This window comes from Hemicordylus capensis, chromosome 1 (genome assembly GCF_027244095.1).
Source record: "Hemicordylus capensis ecotype Gifberg chromosome 1, rHemCap1.1.pri, whole genome shotgun sequence".
Taxonomy (NCBI): domain Eukaryota; kingdom Metazoa; phylum Chordata; class Lepidosauria; order Squamata; family Cordylidae; genus Hemicordylus; species Hemicordylus capensis.
This window is the reverse complement of record NC_069657.1, coordinates 432,029,958-432,046,509: the sequence shown is the minus strand read 5'-3', so window position 1 is coordinate 432,046,509 and position 16,552 is coordinate 432,029,958. Positions and strand designations below refer to the sequence as shown.

The following is a 16,552-nucleotide window of genomic DNA, read 5'->3' as shown; positions in this document are numbered from 1 at the left end:
CCACAAAACTACTCCCTGATCCAAACAGGTTTGTACCCAAATTCAGGTGTCACGGGGCTTCAGAAGCCCTAGTCGCAGTCAAGTTTCTTCTGAGAGAGATTGCAAAACAGCTCCTGTCCCAGAAGAGCTGGTCTTCTGCAGCTCCTCTCTCTCTCTCTTATATACACACACACACACACACACACACATATGAGAGAAGGTATGGTCTCATGCTGCCGCAGTTTGTTTCACAGTGCTCATATCTTTAAGCTGAATTGCACTCATGCAATAGCCGTTTGAAAAACACATACGCACAGTCAAGGTAGTCTTGTTCATATTGACCTTAGCTTTATGTAAGCATTATATTTACTTCATAAACAGCCAGATAGGATGTATTGAAGGCAGGAACCAGATTCCCAAGATATCAGTGTTGTACCACATGTAATATTAAACAGAACTTAGTGTTTCAGCAAAAGAGGCCAGTAATGCACATGTACTGCACACTGTTGATGGATGGAGGCGGCTTGAAGAAACTGTATTACTGTCTATTTGATCCTTCCCAAAGGAGTTGTGAATGTGATTGAATGGCCTTAAGCCCTCTATTTCCTGACTTCTAGGAACCTCAGAATGTTGTATGTGGTGTTTGCACCAAATATGCACTGGTAGCTTGCAAATAAATTTGATTTGGGTTCAAATTAATTTAGCTGGCTTTGCTCCTAGCGTCTGGAGATTCACACGAGAGACCGACTGTCTCAGAGCTGCCTTCTCTGGCTGATCCCGCCTCCATCCAACGTCAGCTCAGCAAAATGGACAGATAACCTCACAGGCAGCAAAAACTGCTGCTTCGACCAGACAGGGTGGAAGAGCAAGTGGTCCCAGCAGCTTGGCCAGCCCAGAGCTTGCCTGATAAGAGGAGGTGCCCCAGATAGCCCTTCATGGAGCCACTCACCCCACTGTTTAGCCTTGAACTCTGATGGCTCTTAGCCCTTGAGGCTTGTCTGTAATATGGTAGACAGTGCCCTCCCCCGACCTTTCTCACAGATAAGGAATGCATTAGGGTTTCCTGCCATTTGGATGTGAAATAAGATTAGATTATTCTCACTGGGAAACTGCAGCATTGAGGTGGTGTTTGAAACAGCCCTCTCTTGAGCCTGGAGAAAGGGCACTCTTCAGTAAGAGGTGTGGTCTCTCCTGGGTGCTTCCCAGGTTAAACCCTACATCAGTGTCACCACGGATTTACTAAGTGTGCTTCCGTACTTCCTGTGCTGAGGGATTTCTGATGCCTAATTTTGGATTTTATCTTTGCATTGTAACACGGTAACGTTGCATGTGCATCGCAAAAACGTAGCTGTATTTTCCTCTTGTAGGAGTTTTAGATTCTGGGGATTGTTTTCAGTACGATCCTGCCAAGTCGATAAGCATTTCCCCCCTGTTGTGGTGTGTAATCTGGAAAGCTCCCAGAGGCTGGAACTATAGGAATAAAGGAGTAGCAATGGATTACCTCAAGGTTTCTCTGCTCAGTGTAAGACTGAATAAAGTTGAATTCTCCATTTTCTGGTGAAGGAGTGAGAATTTTCCATTGACACACAGGTTTCTTATCTGGGACCTAAAATGGTTAGCTTGTTTGTGAATTGGTAGTTTGAGTGGATTTAGTATTAAAACAAAAATGTTTATGTACCCCCACTTTGTTTGAACATTAGCTTTCAGTCCTAGAGTGCAACTCTGCCCCTCTGAATTATATAAGGAATCTATAATTCATGGAGGTGGTAATATTTAACTAGCATAGGTTGAAATTGGGATTGGTAGGCTGCCCGTGTGCTTGAAGTCTGAATGAGCAAGGAGCAGGTGGTACCCTAGCGTGTCAATCACGTACTAACCTTTTGCTTCTTAATTACTCACTCTAATTTAATTCAAGTTCTGCTTCTCAAGTGCTGTTAGGCATAGTGTGTGTGGGGGTGTTTTTTTTGCAAAGAAGAAATTCATCTCCCTTCCTTCCCATCCATTGCCAGTTTGCCACTTATTTAAACCTCCAGTTTCATGCCTCTTTTATATTCATCCTGTGTAGCCTCAGTGTCTTGCTCAAACAACTCATAATGTCCCCCCCTTCTCCCCCACCTTATTCCCTTCCTTGATTTAGTTAATAGTTGTTGATTGAGTGGTAGCAGACCTCATGCTTCTGAGACGAGTTCCTGAGGGTCCCGGAGAACATAAAATGTGAAACCCCTTTTTGAATGTTTTTGGATTTACTGAATGTATCAAGCCATATATAAATGGGAGCTAACAGACCTGCTGGCTGCTGAAGAAGCCAAGGTAGTAATGGATTGGACACCAGAGTGCTGTTTTGTCTTTAAAAGCTGTCAGAAAGACTAACTAGAGAATAAAAATGAATAGTACACCATTAGTCAAAGGCAACTACTGACATACTAGAGACTATACTTGACCCAGTGTGTAGGATGGAATGATTATCTAGAAACAGGCTAGAGACAACTGGCTTCTTCATTCTCCTTACGGCAGTTCAGGGACCAAAAGTATCTTTCATTGCACAAACTGACCCCCTCCCAAGAGGGCAAGTGCCATAATAGAGTTGGCACCAATTGAGCAGTCTGACTGTTGGATTGCAAATTTTATTGTTGTATGATTTTAAAAGATTCTTAATGTTGTTTCATAAGGTGGAGTAAATAGCAACAACAGGTTAGAAGTTAGGGGGCAGATTTGGGTATATCCACTGCATTTGTTCGTTTAAGGAATCCTGGAATTGATGCTCACATCCTCACATATACAACATGTAATTTTTTTTCCGCTTTTCCTGGTGAAACTATGGGTAAGCTTTCTCTTTTTAGTTTTAACTATGTCTTGATTAAACATTGGCCAGGTTGCTAAAGAAAATTGTTTCAGAGACCCAATCCAGGCTGCTAGTTGACCATGCCTGTGGCCAACAGAACGGACGTTTTTCCACACTCGGCTTTTAGTTCGTAGCTCCTCCAGAATGGATGTGTATTTACATATCTGCCAAATTTGCCCCAAAGTCCTGGCAAGCTATCAGGGAGCAACTTCACACGCAATTCGGGTTTTCCATCACACATTAAGAGTGTAGCCCAATTTATATCCAGGGTAAGAAGAATCCACATTTTGCGTCAGTTTGGGGGGGCAACTTCGAACTTGCAGTAAAGCTTCACAGAAAACCCATTGTAAAGCCTGCTGTCTGGGAAAGCTCACTGCCATCACAGTGAGCCAAGTTACCTGCTACAAATAGCTAAAAGGAACTTCACAGCTAATCTTTTGAATGGAATTTCCAAAAGTAAATGCAGCTTAGTGAAGTGGTATGGTCAGTAGTATGTGCCATACAGCGGAACGGTTGAGTTACTCAATTCGCAAGACTAACCTAGTAATAACTTGAGATGGTCATGCATTGAGTTGGACCAGCGGAACAGATATTGCTGATCTGTTATTGTTCCAAAAGCAAACCCATTAGAACTAAGAAGTATGGAAAATAGCATGTTGGGAGGTCAAATATTCAGATGCTGTATAATTTACATTTTGATTATATATCTAAGGTCTTTTTTTGAGCTGACAAAGGTTGAGGCCGCCAAGCTAGATGAGCACATGTAGAAACTCTTCTAAAGAGATAAGATGGATATTAGTTATTTCACCAGCAATATGGATAGGGTGAATCCTAAAATGGCACTAAACAGTCAATACCAGGCCAGCCTATTAGAAACTGCTATTCTCTCCCCTCTTCCATTCATAGCACAAGAATGAGATAAACTTCAGAAAAACTCAAACTATATGGGAGTGAACTCTTTGCATGACATACTACTAATTTGAAGAACTCACTGCGGCAAGATGTGGCAAGAACCTGGGAATCTTAAGATTCCTAGTCAGCAAGGAATGCAAGAGTACTCAGAGCTATAATATTCGGGGGAAAGGAGATTAAAGAATTCCTCTTTCTTCAATTTCTAGTACTGTCTTCACATATTAGGGCAGATATTCACATAGTTACCTAGAATCAGTGATGTGCTGTCTGAAGCCAAGAGCCCTAAGGTTGATGGACTACAGATATAATCTCATCTGACTGTTTCTGTGCCCTGGTCTGTGTTTAAAGCAGCAAGGGGGAAAGCTTCCTGATCTCTCGGATGAAATCACATTTCTCTTAGTTGCCTGACACTTAAACATGCATTTGTTTGAGTCTGCCTTACACAGCTCCTGCCTTTCAGACTTGTATTATTGTTTCTTAAACCACCAAGAAGGAATCCTTTCAATTTCAGAGAAGAACTGACCTCACTGATGCTGTAGTGTGATCCGATACCGGGCTTAAATCTGATTCTTCCCCTCCCCCTTGCTCCCATGTTGGCTGCCTGCTAAGGGTCTCTGTGACCTTCTGTGATAATGAAATCTCCAGATGGTGCCAGAACATCCGGCCCTGCCTGTTGTGGAGGCCGTGCAAGGAGTCTTGTTTGTTTGCTAGGGAAGAAGAGAGGCCGAAGGAAACCAAGCCAAATGGGCAAAGGCTTGTGCAAACAGATTTGGGCCAGCACCAGAGTATCTTCTTTCCTATATGCTCAGGTTTCCTTTCTCAAACCATGGCTGATGGATCTCCTTGCTCTTGTCATTCTGGGCATTACTTTGTTTCCACTTAGAAATGCAGCATGAGATTACTTTGCTCTATAATTATGGGTGGTACAGAACAGATGACTTAAGGAAAGACTCTTGCCTTGATGATAGGGCTCTGAGTAGCAATATTGGCCAATGTGGGAGCAGAAGGAAAGAGAAAACAGATGGAGTCAAGTGACTATGACCACCTGTCAAGGATACTGTTGTAGACTCTTGCACTGAACAGGGGGTTGACTAGAAGACCTCCAGGGTCCCTTCCAACTCAGATTCTGTGAGGTATGTCTGTCTTTGAATGGTGCACGTAAGGTTGGAGGAAGTTGCAAGGCTAGTCTAGAATAAGATTCAGCAAAGCGTTTGTATACCATTGGTAAGAACAGTGATAGCAGACAACTCAAGGAAGTTGTGTAGATTCAGTCCAGCTTCACCTACTGAATGCTAATGCTGGATAGCAGAGAGTAGTGGAAGCATTGCCCAGTGGCAAATCAGACTTAGCTGCCCAGAGAGTCTGAGGACCTGTTTACATAAATCTGTGGTTCTTTCAAGCTTTCTAGCTACAGCAGGACTTCTCAGAGTCAGGTCCCCAGATTTTGTTGGACTACAAATCTCATCATCCCTAGCCACAGTGGCTGAAGGCCAGTGTGGCTGGGGACAACAGGAACCCTTTTTGCACTGGCGTATCAGCCTTGCACATTGCAGAAGAGTCTGGGTCACGTTCTAGGTGTACAAGCAGTTGATGTGGAACACTCACAGCCACTGCATACTAAGAGCCATCCTAGTACGTGATCAGCACTCCCCGGCTGGGGCAGCTTGGTAGTCGCTTACAGGAACCTTGTCTGCCATTACCTTGGGACCTCAGTTGCCCTCCAGGACACAGTCTTTGCAATCCATTGGCATCGGCTCTCCTTCCCCATACAGGGGAGCCTAGATATGCCAACAGAGCTCCTGTTGTCTCTTCCAGTCCGAGGTGGGGAAGAATCCATGCAATCTCTAAAGGAGCCAAACAAATTTCAACCATGGGCTGGTCTTCCTCAGTGGCTAAACAAGCTAAGAGGCACCTTTTTAACGTGGTGACTCTCTTTATTTAGCAGGGAGAGAGTAACTGGCCCTATCCACCCCCAGCACAGTACCTACCTCCAGTGACTGTTGCTGATGTCTATCTTACATTTCTTTTTAGACTGTGAGCCCTTTGGGGACAGGGATCCATCTTATTTATTTATTTCTCTATATAAGCCGCTTTGGAAACTTTTGTTGAAAAGCAGTATATACTTTTTTGTTTTGTTTAAATTGAAGAGATTCAATCTCCCAATAGTACACCTAATATCCAATACAAGTCTATACAAGAATACATAAAATTCAGTTAAATACAATAATAAATATCACCAATTAAAGGTGCATTCATTTCTAATATAGAATTCAGTAAATATAACAAAGAAAAAACTCACAAAGGAGTCAACTTTCAACTAATAACAGTACTCTAGTCAGCAACATGGGCATCATTCCTCCTGTCTCTCCTATGGTCGCAGACAAACAGCTGTAGAAGCTTAAATACTAAGAGAGCACATGATGTAAATTGCAGCAACTAAACTAGAGACTCAGGTAGATTTTAAAGTCATGTATATACAATAATTTCAAACCAATACTCATCCTGAACAGCCTTAAATTCTTATATCACTACTTGAGCCTAAACTAAAATAAATACACCATAGAACTAGCAAACAATGGCCAGAAAAATATAAATCTAATGTGGGAACCAGTTAATTTCATCATTTAAAATCAAGGTATCAATGTTTTGAGGGTATGTTTCCTATGTGCTAGAAAACTGTGTATTGTTGCATTACTTACGTTAGCCTTTTCTAAGCACCAGAATTCCAACTGTTCCACCTTAAGATTCAAGTCTAAAAAAATGTTTTACTAATGAAGTCTGTATTTGTCTCTTACAAATACAGTTTTTATGTTAGGTAATTCTTGTTCTGAATCTCCTTGTAGTCATCCTCACATATAGAAGTGAGCATGGGAATTTGATTATATAGATTACTTCCTTTGTACTACTAGATGCAAAGAAGTATTTTAGTTGGTATTCCCTGGAGTCCAGAGGATTTCTAAACTTCTGAAGTTTCCAACAATTAGTACACACTGCACAGTTCCCACAGGCAAATTGCCCTATAGGCATTCAAACATCTAAAGTAGAAATGGTCTGCTTCAAAAGGATACGAATAGCACTATTGTACTAGCATATCCTGTAGATTAGCGCTTCATTTGTGTCCAAACATAGGTTTACTATGACACCTCGATGTTTTCCAGACTACGAGATTTGTAACGCTTTAAAGTGTTGCAAAGTGTAACGGAATGAGGAAGTGGTTTGAAACCGTGAGCACAGTGATTCTCAGGCAGTACTATATCCAATGTGACAAGGTTTTGCCTGCCCATATTGCCCATCATTGCAGCAGTTTTTCGAGGCAGGGAGCGTCCATATTCCACCCTGGGAAGAAATGCATTCATTAGCCCTTCTCCTCAATTTCGGGCCAATGGAATTGCAGGGCGGGGGGGGGAATCGTTGATGCAACATTATTTAAAAATAATTAAATCTCTGTGCACTTGCACAATTGTGTCAGCAGGGGGGAGCCCCATTCCAAAACAGTGCCTTTCATCATTGCAGGCTTGCGCAAGCAAAGATGTTTTTTAAAAAATTAAAAATCCAATGGTGGAGAAGGGGGGAGGAGGCAGAGGGGAAGCGAGAGCTCCTCCAGTGAGGGCGAACAATCTGAATGTGGGGGTGGGCTGCCCGGGAGGAGGTCTGGACGCTCCCTCTCCCTAACCCCCCACCCCGCACAAGCAAGAGCGGCAGCTCCTCTGGGATTGGCAGTCACAGGTTTTCCCTAACACAGACTGTCGCCGCCGCCACCACTCCCTCTCCTCATCAGGGCCGGGCTGGCAGAGGGGCTCCAGAAAAGCAGCGGTTTTGCAAGAGGGAGGAGGGGTGCGAAAGGAAGGGTGGGCAGCCCACCCACCCAAGGAGCCCTCTGGAAGGAGAGCAAAATCAGTCTGGTAAAAAAATTTCATGGACGGATCGGAGAAGGGCTGTAAAATCAGCCAGTCCTCGCACTGCTATTGCAATTGGGATGGCATGGAAGTAAATGATTTGGTTCAATGGGCTTCCTCTTCAAAAAAAAGTGCCAGAGAATGTGCTTTTGGCAGGGAAAGGAGTGGAAGGGAGCCTCTTGCCCACCACCACCACCGTAAGCAGCACCCCCCCACACAAAATAATAATAATTATTATTATCCTCTATAATAAAATGCTTAGGTGTAATCCCATGTCCCTGTGCCCGTGTCTTTCTCGGCCGTTCTGGGCATGCGCGGAGCGCATGCCCAGAACGTCCGAGAACGATACGGCCGCAGAGACACAGCGGCCATGTTGGAGAGTGGCGGTCGAGGAACGGGCTACGGGGAAGACAGAGGTGGCAGCGGGGGACCGGGAGAGCAGAGGTGGCCACGAGGGGACCGGGAGAGCAGAGGGGGCAGCGGGGGTCCGGTTTCAGGGGAGAAACGGCCGTGGGGAGGCAAAGGGAGAAATGGCGGCGGGCCTGGCCCGCCCGCCGAAAAGGACAGAGGCGGCGGTTGCGGGTCCGGCGGGTCAGCAGGCAGCACCCCGGCCGCAGGGAGAGGAGAGGCGGCGGTGGGTCTGGCCCCCCGAAAAAGGAGGCAGAGGAAGAAGCTGGGCGGCAGAGAGGTGGGGACACTGAAGTGCAGCTGGAGCCAGGAAAAGAAGGCAGCAGGAACAAAAAAGGAGCGAACGGGGGAGGAGGGAGAAGCAGAGAGGCAAGGCAGGGAAGCGAAGCGTGCGCTGCGCCTCCTCCTCGGAGCCTGGAGAAAAAGAGTGGGGGGGGGGAATTGGCGGAGCGCCTCCTGCCCAGGACCGCACATCGGCTCTCCTGCGCCGCTCACCTCCCTAGAGCTGGTCACGGAGGTGCTGTACACCATGAGGCTGGCCATAGTGCTGGGTTCGGAGCCGCTCCCTCTCTGCTCTGGCTGTACTGGATGGGAGGAAGGAAGGGAAGGGGTGGGGAGGAATCTGCTTCCTTGCCAGCCCCGCCCAGCATGTGAGAAGGGAGGAGGAGAAAACTAGCACCCCCCCCATAGAGCCCGTTATTTAAACGGGTTTAAAAATACTAGTTATTAATAATTAATAATACATTATTATGAAAATAACTGTCTACACTGCAATACGCTGCAGGCATAAATCATGTGACAAGCTTCCCTACAACAGAAAAATACAGCTACTTTCCTGCAACGCTGTTACCACATAATAGGGCAATAACAAAACAAATCCGAAACAGGGCATGGGAAATATGAGGAGAGAGGAGAACTGGTCTTGTGGTAGCAAGCATGACTTTGTCCCCTTAGCTAAGCAGGGTCTGTCCTGGTTGCATATGAATGGGAGACTAGAAGTGTGAGCACTGCAAGATATTTCCCTCAGGGGATGGAGCCGCCGCTACGGGAAGAACAGAAGGTTTCAAGTTCCCTCCCTGGCATCTCCAAGATAGGGCTGAGAGAGATTCCTGCCTGCAACCTTGGAGAAGCCACTGCCAGTCTGTGAAGACAGTACTGAGCTAGATAGACCAATTGTCTGACTCAGTATATGACAGCTTCTTAGGTTCTCATGAACTGTACCCTGCTGACAACGCAATGACACCAATGTCGTAACACAGGCAAAATGGAGGGGCACTTATTGAACACATTACTAAAAATGTTATAGCACGTTATCTAGAAAACGCCCAAGATCAGTTGCTCCAAGAGCAGTGCGGCTGGAGGGGCAAGGTCAAAATGTTTTAAATACTCGAACTAACATTGGGGATGGCTGGCAACAACAGCAGAGGTACGAGGGAGCCCATCGCTACTTGCAGTTGCAGATTGTTGCGCAAATTTGGATCCAGAAGAGCCTTTTAGTAGTCTAAAGCTTGCTATAGAAGTCTTCAGTGCAGGCCTAATTTGAGATGGTTTGTTGTGATTGATGGGGTTCTCTTTGGTTCCCGCAGCCCGTCCCCAGAGGAAGGCATGGGAGATGAATTTGACCTGATGGACCACTCAGACCTGTACATCTTGGACTTCAGTATGTGTACTTTTTCTTACCATGTCATCTTACGGTATCCCCTTCATAGGTTGACTCTCATAGGTTGGCTGGCTGCTTGGTTTTAAATTGAGTTAAGGTAGCTTATAGTGCTGTTGTCCCCTTAATTACTGCAGTTCATTTAGCTTACCTTTTATAACTTCTCATGGGCTTCTTTCCAGGATAGCAGTTTTATCATATTCTATGCAGGGAGTTGAACCATTAACTGGTTGGTTCCAGTTCAACATTTCACTCTTCAGTTCTGGTTCAGTCGCTAAACTTTAAAAAGTGGTTCAATAACCAGTTTAGACTTTGAAACGGTTTGAATGCATTCTATGCAGAATGTCATAGAACTATTTTGTGTGTAATGCAACAACTTTCAATTGAAGAAGAAAACATTAACTGTCAGCGGGGGGGGATTGAGGGGGGGGTAACAAACAAAATACACATAACAGGAAAATACCCTGTATAGGATAAATGGCCGAATGGCAGCAAGGGCGAAATGTCAGTGCCCAGTAATCATATGCAGCTTCCAGCCTCAGTTTAAGAACTCTCCATGTTGAGGATGGATAATGGCTTGTGGATGGGCCAAGTTTCTATTTGAGCACCAGGACAGGAGGACGCCTAGGCCTTGCCGCCTTCTCCTTCTCTTCTTTCAGATGGTTCACCAGGAGCCCTTGCCATATCTCAAAATAATCTCCCGAGTGCCTGGTTATTAAACAAGTTGGCACTTTTTGTGTTTAGGGGTTCGGTTCCAGATCAGATTCAAGGCGACCATGAAATGTTACGTTTAGGTTCAGTTCCGACTCACTGGGAAATCTCTCTCATCTGATTTTTAATTCAGATTTGGTTTGACTCCCTGATTGTATGCTTCTCTTTTTGTCAGGTCCCAGCTTAAAAACACTGTGTAAACTGGCAGTGATCCAGTACAATCTGGACCAGTCATTCCTCCCTCATGACATCAGGTAAGCAATTTGTTTATATGCATGGACAGGAAGTGTTTCTAACCACTAGACTGCACCTAAAGGAAGGAGTTCAAGAGACCTTAATGTTATACATCTATATATATTTGTACAGATGGTAACTGGGAAGCCTCCTATAGATACTATGGGGAAATATTTTTTTGTTTTGTTTTTAATGCAAATTAGGTTTGGTTTTTTGTTTGTTTTTTAAACCCAGCACTTTGGGTACATCTGCACAGTAGAAGCCATGAATGCTTGAGCAGATGGGATAATGAGATGATGCCAAACCACTGTGTCTACAAATTGGCAAGTTGTGTTTACATCCAGGCCCCAATGTTTCCTGTCTCTTATCTCCGGTGGTCAAATACAGTTTTGTTGTGGTGTTCATAATAACCGGCCCCAGACCTATCTAGTCCAGTATCCTGGCTCCCATAGTGGCCCACCAGATGCCTTTGGGAAACTAACAGACAAGACCTGAAGGCAGGCCCTCTCTCCTGCTGTTGTTCCCCTGCAACTGGTATTCAGAGGCATCTTGCCTCTGAGTCTGGAGGTGGACATTAGCCATCAAGACTAGTAGCCATGGTTAGACCTGTCCTCCATGAATTTTTCTCAGCCCCTCTTAAAGCCATTCAAGCTGGTGGCCACATCCCATGGCAGAGAATTCCATAGATTAATCCACTGACTTTAAACTCATATGAACCCACATAGTAATTCTAGATTTCTCAGCAACCTCTCTAATCAGGCCATTACTGTCTTTCTCTTGTCCACATCTTCTAATCTCCATTCCTCTTAGTTGCAAGGAGTTAAAGGAAAGGCAGTTCCCCCCCGCCCCCTTGCGTATCTGTGACTTTTCTATTGCACTAATTGGAAGATATTAATACTATTCAGTACAGTATCCCTTGCATGAGGGTGTTGCATATAATATGCCTTTTTCTGAGTCAGACCATTGGTCCATCTGCCCCAGTTTAGTAGTATCTATCCTGGTTGGAAGCAGTTCTCCTGGATCTTAGCAGGAGGTCTTTCCCATCCCTACTATCCAAGATCTCTATTTCTGAATAACTGGAGATGCCAGGGATTGAACCTGGGACCTTCTGCCTTCAAAGCATGTGCTCTGCCGTTGAACTACACTCTCTTCCCATCCTCTTACAAAGTTCCCAATCCAGGTTTAGTAACTGGGAGACCTTGGCTGCTGCCTTGTCATACCTGTATCTAAGCCCAATCCTTTGTCTTTGCAGATGGGAGCTTGCCGCAATGACAACCAATAGCAACATCAGCCGGCCAATCTTCTCCTCCCATGGATAGTCTGGTCTCCTGCACCACCACCCCAGCTGCCCCCCCCGCCTTGAAGATGTCATTTACCATCTCCTTCATTGTGCATGAATGTTTAGCCTATTCTGGGAAGGGGCGTCGCTTCACCACAAGGGGTCTCCTTGCTGCCCGCTCTAGGAGGTCTTGACTTGCCACACCTGTCCCAGCGATGACTTTGCCAGGACCTTGGCCTAAAGGCAGCATGCAGGCAGAATGGGATGGCACACTCCACGGAGAAGGGGGGCGGCCCTGTGTTCTTTGCTCTCACTGCTGGAAGATACAGTTTACATCCACCCACTTCTGTCATACAGTTTGAATTAATAGTATCAAGAGAAATCAGCAAACAAACAAAAATCTCAGGACTAACTGGTATGAGACCAGCATATGCTTCATATACTATAGGATTAAAGACAGACAAACCAAGGACTCTTCAAGGTTCATCTTCTCCACAATCCCCAGCTGTTTTGAGTGCCTGGCCCTCCCTGTTAACTCAAGGACTGAACTGCTTGTCCTCTCGTAAGCCATTTTCTCTGCTCAGCTGCGGGCCCAGAGAAGCATGCCTGCCCTTACACGTGTTAGAGCTTGGCTGGGTTTGCCCTCCCCCAGTGGGTGTCCAGAGGAACTCCACGCAATACCCCAGCACTCGTTGCCTTGACAGTAGTGCAGACTGCTGTGAGGCCTGAGTCTTAACTGGGAAAGGAGGGGGACGGTGACGAAATGGCTGCCCGACATCTTATCAGGCAGAGTAGAACAGACTTGTCGATGCCTGTTGCAGGAGGGGTTGACGCAGGATCTGACGTGCTGCTGCCCAGTTTGCTGTGTACAAGTGGCAGCTCTGAATTTATAAATGCTGGGGGGCAAGCCAAGCTGCTTGTAGTCTTTTGTGTGTCAGTGCTTTCCGTGGCTGGAGGGGCAATGTGGGGGGAGGAGGCTACAGACGGATTGAAATTGGAGAACTAGTCTAGCGTCGTGGTTGAGGATGCAAGTTGGGAAATCCCCAGTTCAAGTCTTGTCTTGGCCATGGACTCACTAGGTCACTCACACACACACACACACACACACACACACACACACACACACACACACACCAAGTAATACTTTCCTGTCTTGCAGGAGTTTGTAAAGGTTACAAGTTAAAACAAGTGACATACTTGGAAGACTCTAAATTGCCATATCAATGCAGAATATTTATTATTTATTTTAAATCTGGCTTCATATTTACTCTTGCCAAACAAGGCTTTCAGCTAGCTAGGATAACTAAGAGCCTTAATCTCGCCTACCTCAGGTTTCCATCAAGCAATGTAATGCAGTATTAAAAGGAGAAGATTTGGGGAGCAGAGAGAGATAAGAAGCTTGATAATGTTGCTTTCTGGTTACTTTCTCTTTCAAATGCATTGCCCTTTTGTTGTCACCTCCATCCATTAAGCGCTAGATGCTATTTTTTTTTTAAGATTGGCAGTTTACCATCCCAAGGTTTTAACAGGAACCTATGGACTGCAGAAAGCAACCAATAGGTAGGAAATGCCTACTGTAACTTTTACTCTTTTGGGTTAATTTCATAATGATTTACAAAATCAGCCCAACACCGAGTTTCATGCACTTATCTGTGGTGCCCGAGAACAATTGGCATGTCCTGGAACTCCAGAAAAACCAGGTGTAATTGGCAATGTGATAAAGCTGTGGGTGAGTGTTCAGATGTGCACAGGTGTGCTGAGAAGTGGAAATGTGTATGTATTACAAATGCATGAGGAGCAGTGCAGCAGGGGACCAGGCAAATTAAACCAAACTAAGTAGTTCTTAGTAGAACTAATGGAGCCTCCTTTCCACTTTTTTTTTAACATCAAAGTCACATTAAGGGTTTAGAATGAAGTCTATCTAATAGTATTTACTATTATTGGAAACTGGGCTTGTTTGTCCACTTCTTTTTCAATACAGCTTTAAAGCCGAATTGCTTATTTTGTACACGGTTGCCATCTGTTTTCAAGATGGCAGCGTGTGAGGAAAAGGCCCCTCTCCAAATACCCTAGGACCACATCCCATGTGCTTTGAATTTGGTTTATATTGGACTATAAACACATGAGTTCTAAAGGGGTGGTCCTTCTACTTTGGCCACCATCTTGTTTTAGGATTGTAGATGGGGAGGAGTGAAATATCCCCTTCAGGATATCCCATGGCCCTTTCCCGTGCACTGTGGATTTGATTTGTATCAGTGTCAGCACATGAGTTCTAGAGAGATGGTTCTTCTACGGTAAGTGACCACCTTCTTATTGATTCTGTAAGGACCTGAGTTTCACATGAGTGTTTACAGGGGTGTGGCTTTTACTTTGGCTGCCCTCTTGAAAGAAGATGGTGGGTGGGTGGGTGGGGGAAAATACACCATTAGCATACCCCAGGGCGCCTCCCATGTGCTGTGAATGTGCTTTGTATTGGACTGCAAATGCCCAAGATGTGAAGGGGGGGTGGTGCTTATAGGATAGCTCCTATCTTGAAACAAGATGGTGGGGGAAATACCCCCATCAGGGGATAAACCTGGTTTGTTTCAAGATCAAACACAGAAGTTATTAGGGACACAAACATACAGACTCGGTAACATTGTAAGTCTAGGAAAGCAAGCTAAAAGCGTAATAAAAGGACTCCCCTGCAGCATCCACTGTTCCTCAGTTTTTCCATCATGGCAAAGTCACATAAAGCTCGTTCACGGATAGGTTCATTCCATGATGTGTGACTAAGTCATTCTAGATCAGGCACTGGAGGGAAATCTTTTGTACCCCCTTCGCATCACCTCGAACAATGCTGCTTTCAATGGGGTCAGCTCAGTATATTTATTATATATAAATGTGTATCTTGCCTTTCTGTTCCAGGAATGGGACCTCTGCAGTTGTGAACAATCAAAATAAAATCGGTCACAATAAAAACAATATCAGGTCAGTTAAACAAGTTAACAATGCGCACAACATCAGAGAAAACTACCAGCAACAAAATAATTGAGCTCAAAGTTGTCTCTCAAGCAAAAACTGGTTGGAACAGCTTTTTCACCTACAGAAAGAGGAGGAGAGAGAGCGCCGGCTCGAATTCCCAAGGCAAGGTGTTCCAAAACTCAGATGCCACTTCAACAAAGCCTCCCTCCCACCCCCCACACCCCACTCTGAGTGCCTGCTCACCTTGAAGAACTAAAGCAGAATCGGCCCTCTCCAGTTGACTGTAGCACCCACGTAGGCTCCAGGGCCAATTATTGTGGCTGGGGCTGATGGGAGTTGTAGTTCAACACTAGCTGGCAAGCCAAGGTTTCCTACCCTGCTCTTGGGCTTGAATGGTTAAAGGCAGCCTGCTGCATTGGCACAGGTTCAGCTGCCATTTATCAAGAGTAGACTAACATGCCATGCATGTGTAAACTGGCCCTCAGACTTCTGTGTATAACGTGCACACAGTCATAGCAACAGAAATATCCCAATTCCCTCCATTCTTCCCTCTAACAGGGATTCCCAGATGTTGTTGACTACAACTCCCAGCATCCCCAGCTGCAGTGGCCTTTGGCTGGGAATTATGGGAGTTGTAGTCAACAACATCTGGGAATCCCTGTTGGAGGGAACAGTGATTCCCCCTATTTATTTATTTTTTTAACCCTCTCTTGCCTCCTTTTGGTTTTCTTTGTCACCTTGGTTTTATTCCTAGATGGACTCTGGCTGCAGAATGCTTGCTTCCTAATACTGAAACCTTTTTATCGACTGTCTTACACAATTCCTGAAGAACATTAACAATCAGTTCTTCCTAGTTCATTTAGTTCTAGGAAGGCGCCTGATCTGGGCCTTGCAGCTGTAATGGCATTGATACGCTGACGAACGCTGACGTGCCTCACTATCTCCCCTAAGCAAAGAAGGTTACAATTAGTTACCTCTTGTAGACACAGCTGCTCATTCCCAGCATCTTACTCTTGAATCAGAATGGCACAAATTAGTCACCAGCAAGAGTTCAGCTTGAGAGAGCCTCCCTCCCCATTTTAAAAGTGAGGTCTCCTCCTCTTCCCCCTCATTTTTGAGGCGGTCTCCCTAATTTTTCCAAGAGAGCTCCCCTCCCTCCCCACACTTTAGACTCATCTATTCCTCCCAACATCATACCCTTGAGTCAGAATGGCACAAATTAGTCACTGGCAAGAGTTTAATCTGTGCAGCAGAGAACAACCTGGCTGTCTCTGGTTCAACTTCAGTGCCTTTATCTACAGAGGGTTTTTTGCTTGCCACTGTGATAAGTAGTATATGCCATCACACTGCATCTTTCTTTCAAACATGTTCTGCCAGCAACGCACAGCAGCCAGGAATCTTCCTCATCTCAGGGCTCATGGTCATTCCTTTGGGTCGAAAGTGGAAACTAGCGAGTAAGCAGAATAAAGAGTGTGTAAAAATGATGGCTACGTTTTAAAACTCGGCCTAATGTCCTATTTCCTTATGCCAACTGGAACATAATTAGGATTCAGAAACATAAGTGAACCTCAAACTTTCTAATATTATTCCCAATTACATATTAACTTAGTGCTGCTAAAGTTCCTATTTATCAAAGAGATTTTTGAGTTGAACTATTTTTTAAAAAGATT

General features: G+C 45.0%; 1 protein-coding gene across 6 annotated transcripts in view; it reads left to right on the top strand.

Annotated features, from left to right (window-relative positions):
- KLHDC3 (kelch domain containing 3) overlaps positions 1-13,774 on the top strand; it is an 84,309-nt gene extending 70,535 nt beyond the window's left edge. For all 6 annotated transcript variants that reach the window (XM_053313328.1, XM_053313291.1, XM_053313311.1 and 3 more), the window contains 3 exons: positions 9,624-9,697; positions 10,581-10,659; positions 11,892-13,774. In XM_053313328.1, coding sequence (XP_053169303.1) covers positions 9,624-9,697; positions 10,581-10,659; positions 11,892-11,958 — 220 coding nt within the window. In that variant the 3' untranslated portion in view covers positions 11,959-13,774. The remainder of the gene's footprint in view (positions 1-9,623; positions 9,698-10,580; positions 10,660-11,891) is intronic.
- The last annotated feature ends 2,778 nt before the right edge of the window (positions 13,775-16,552 follow it).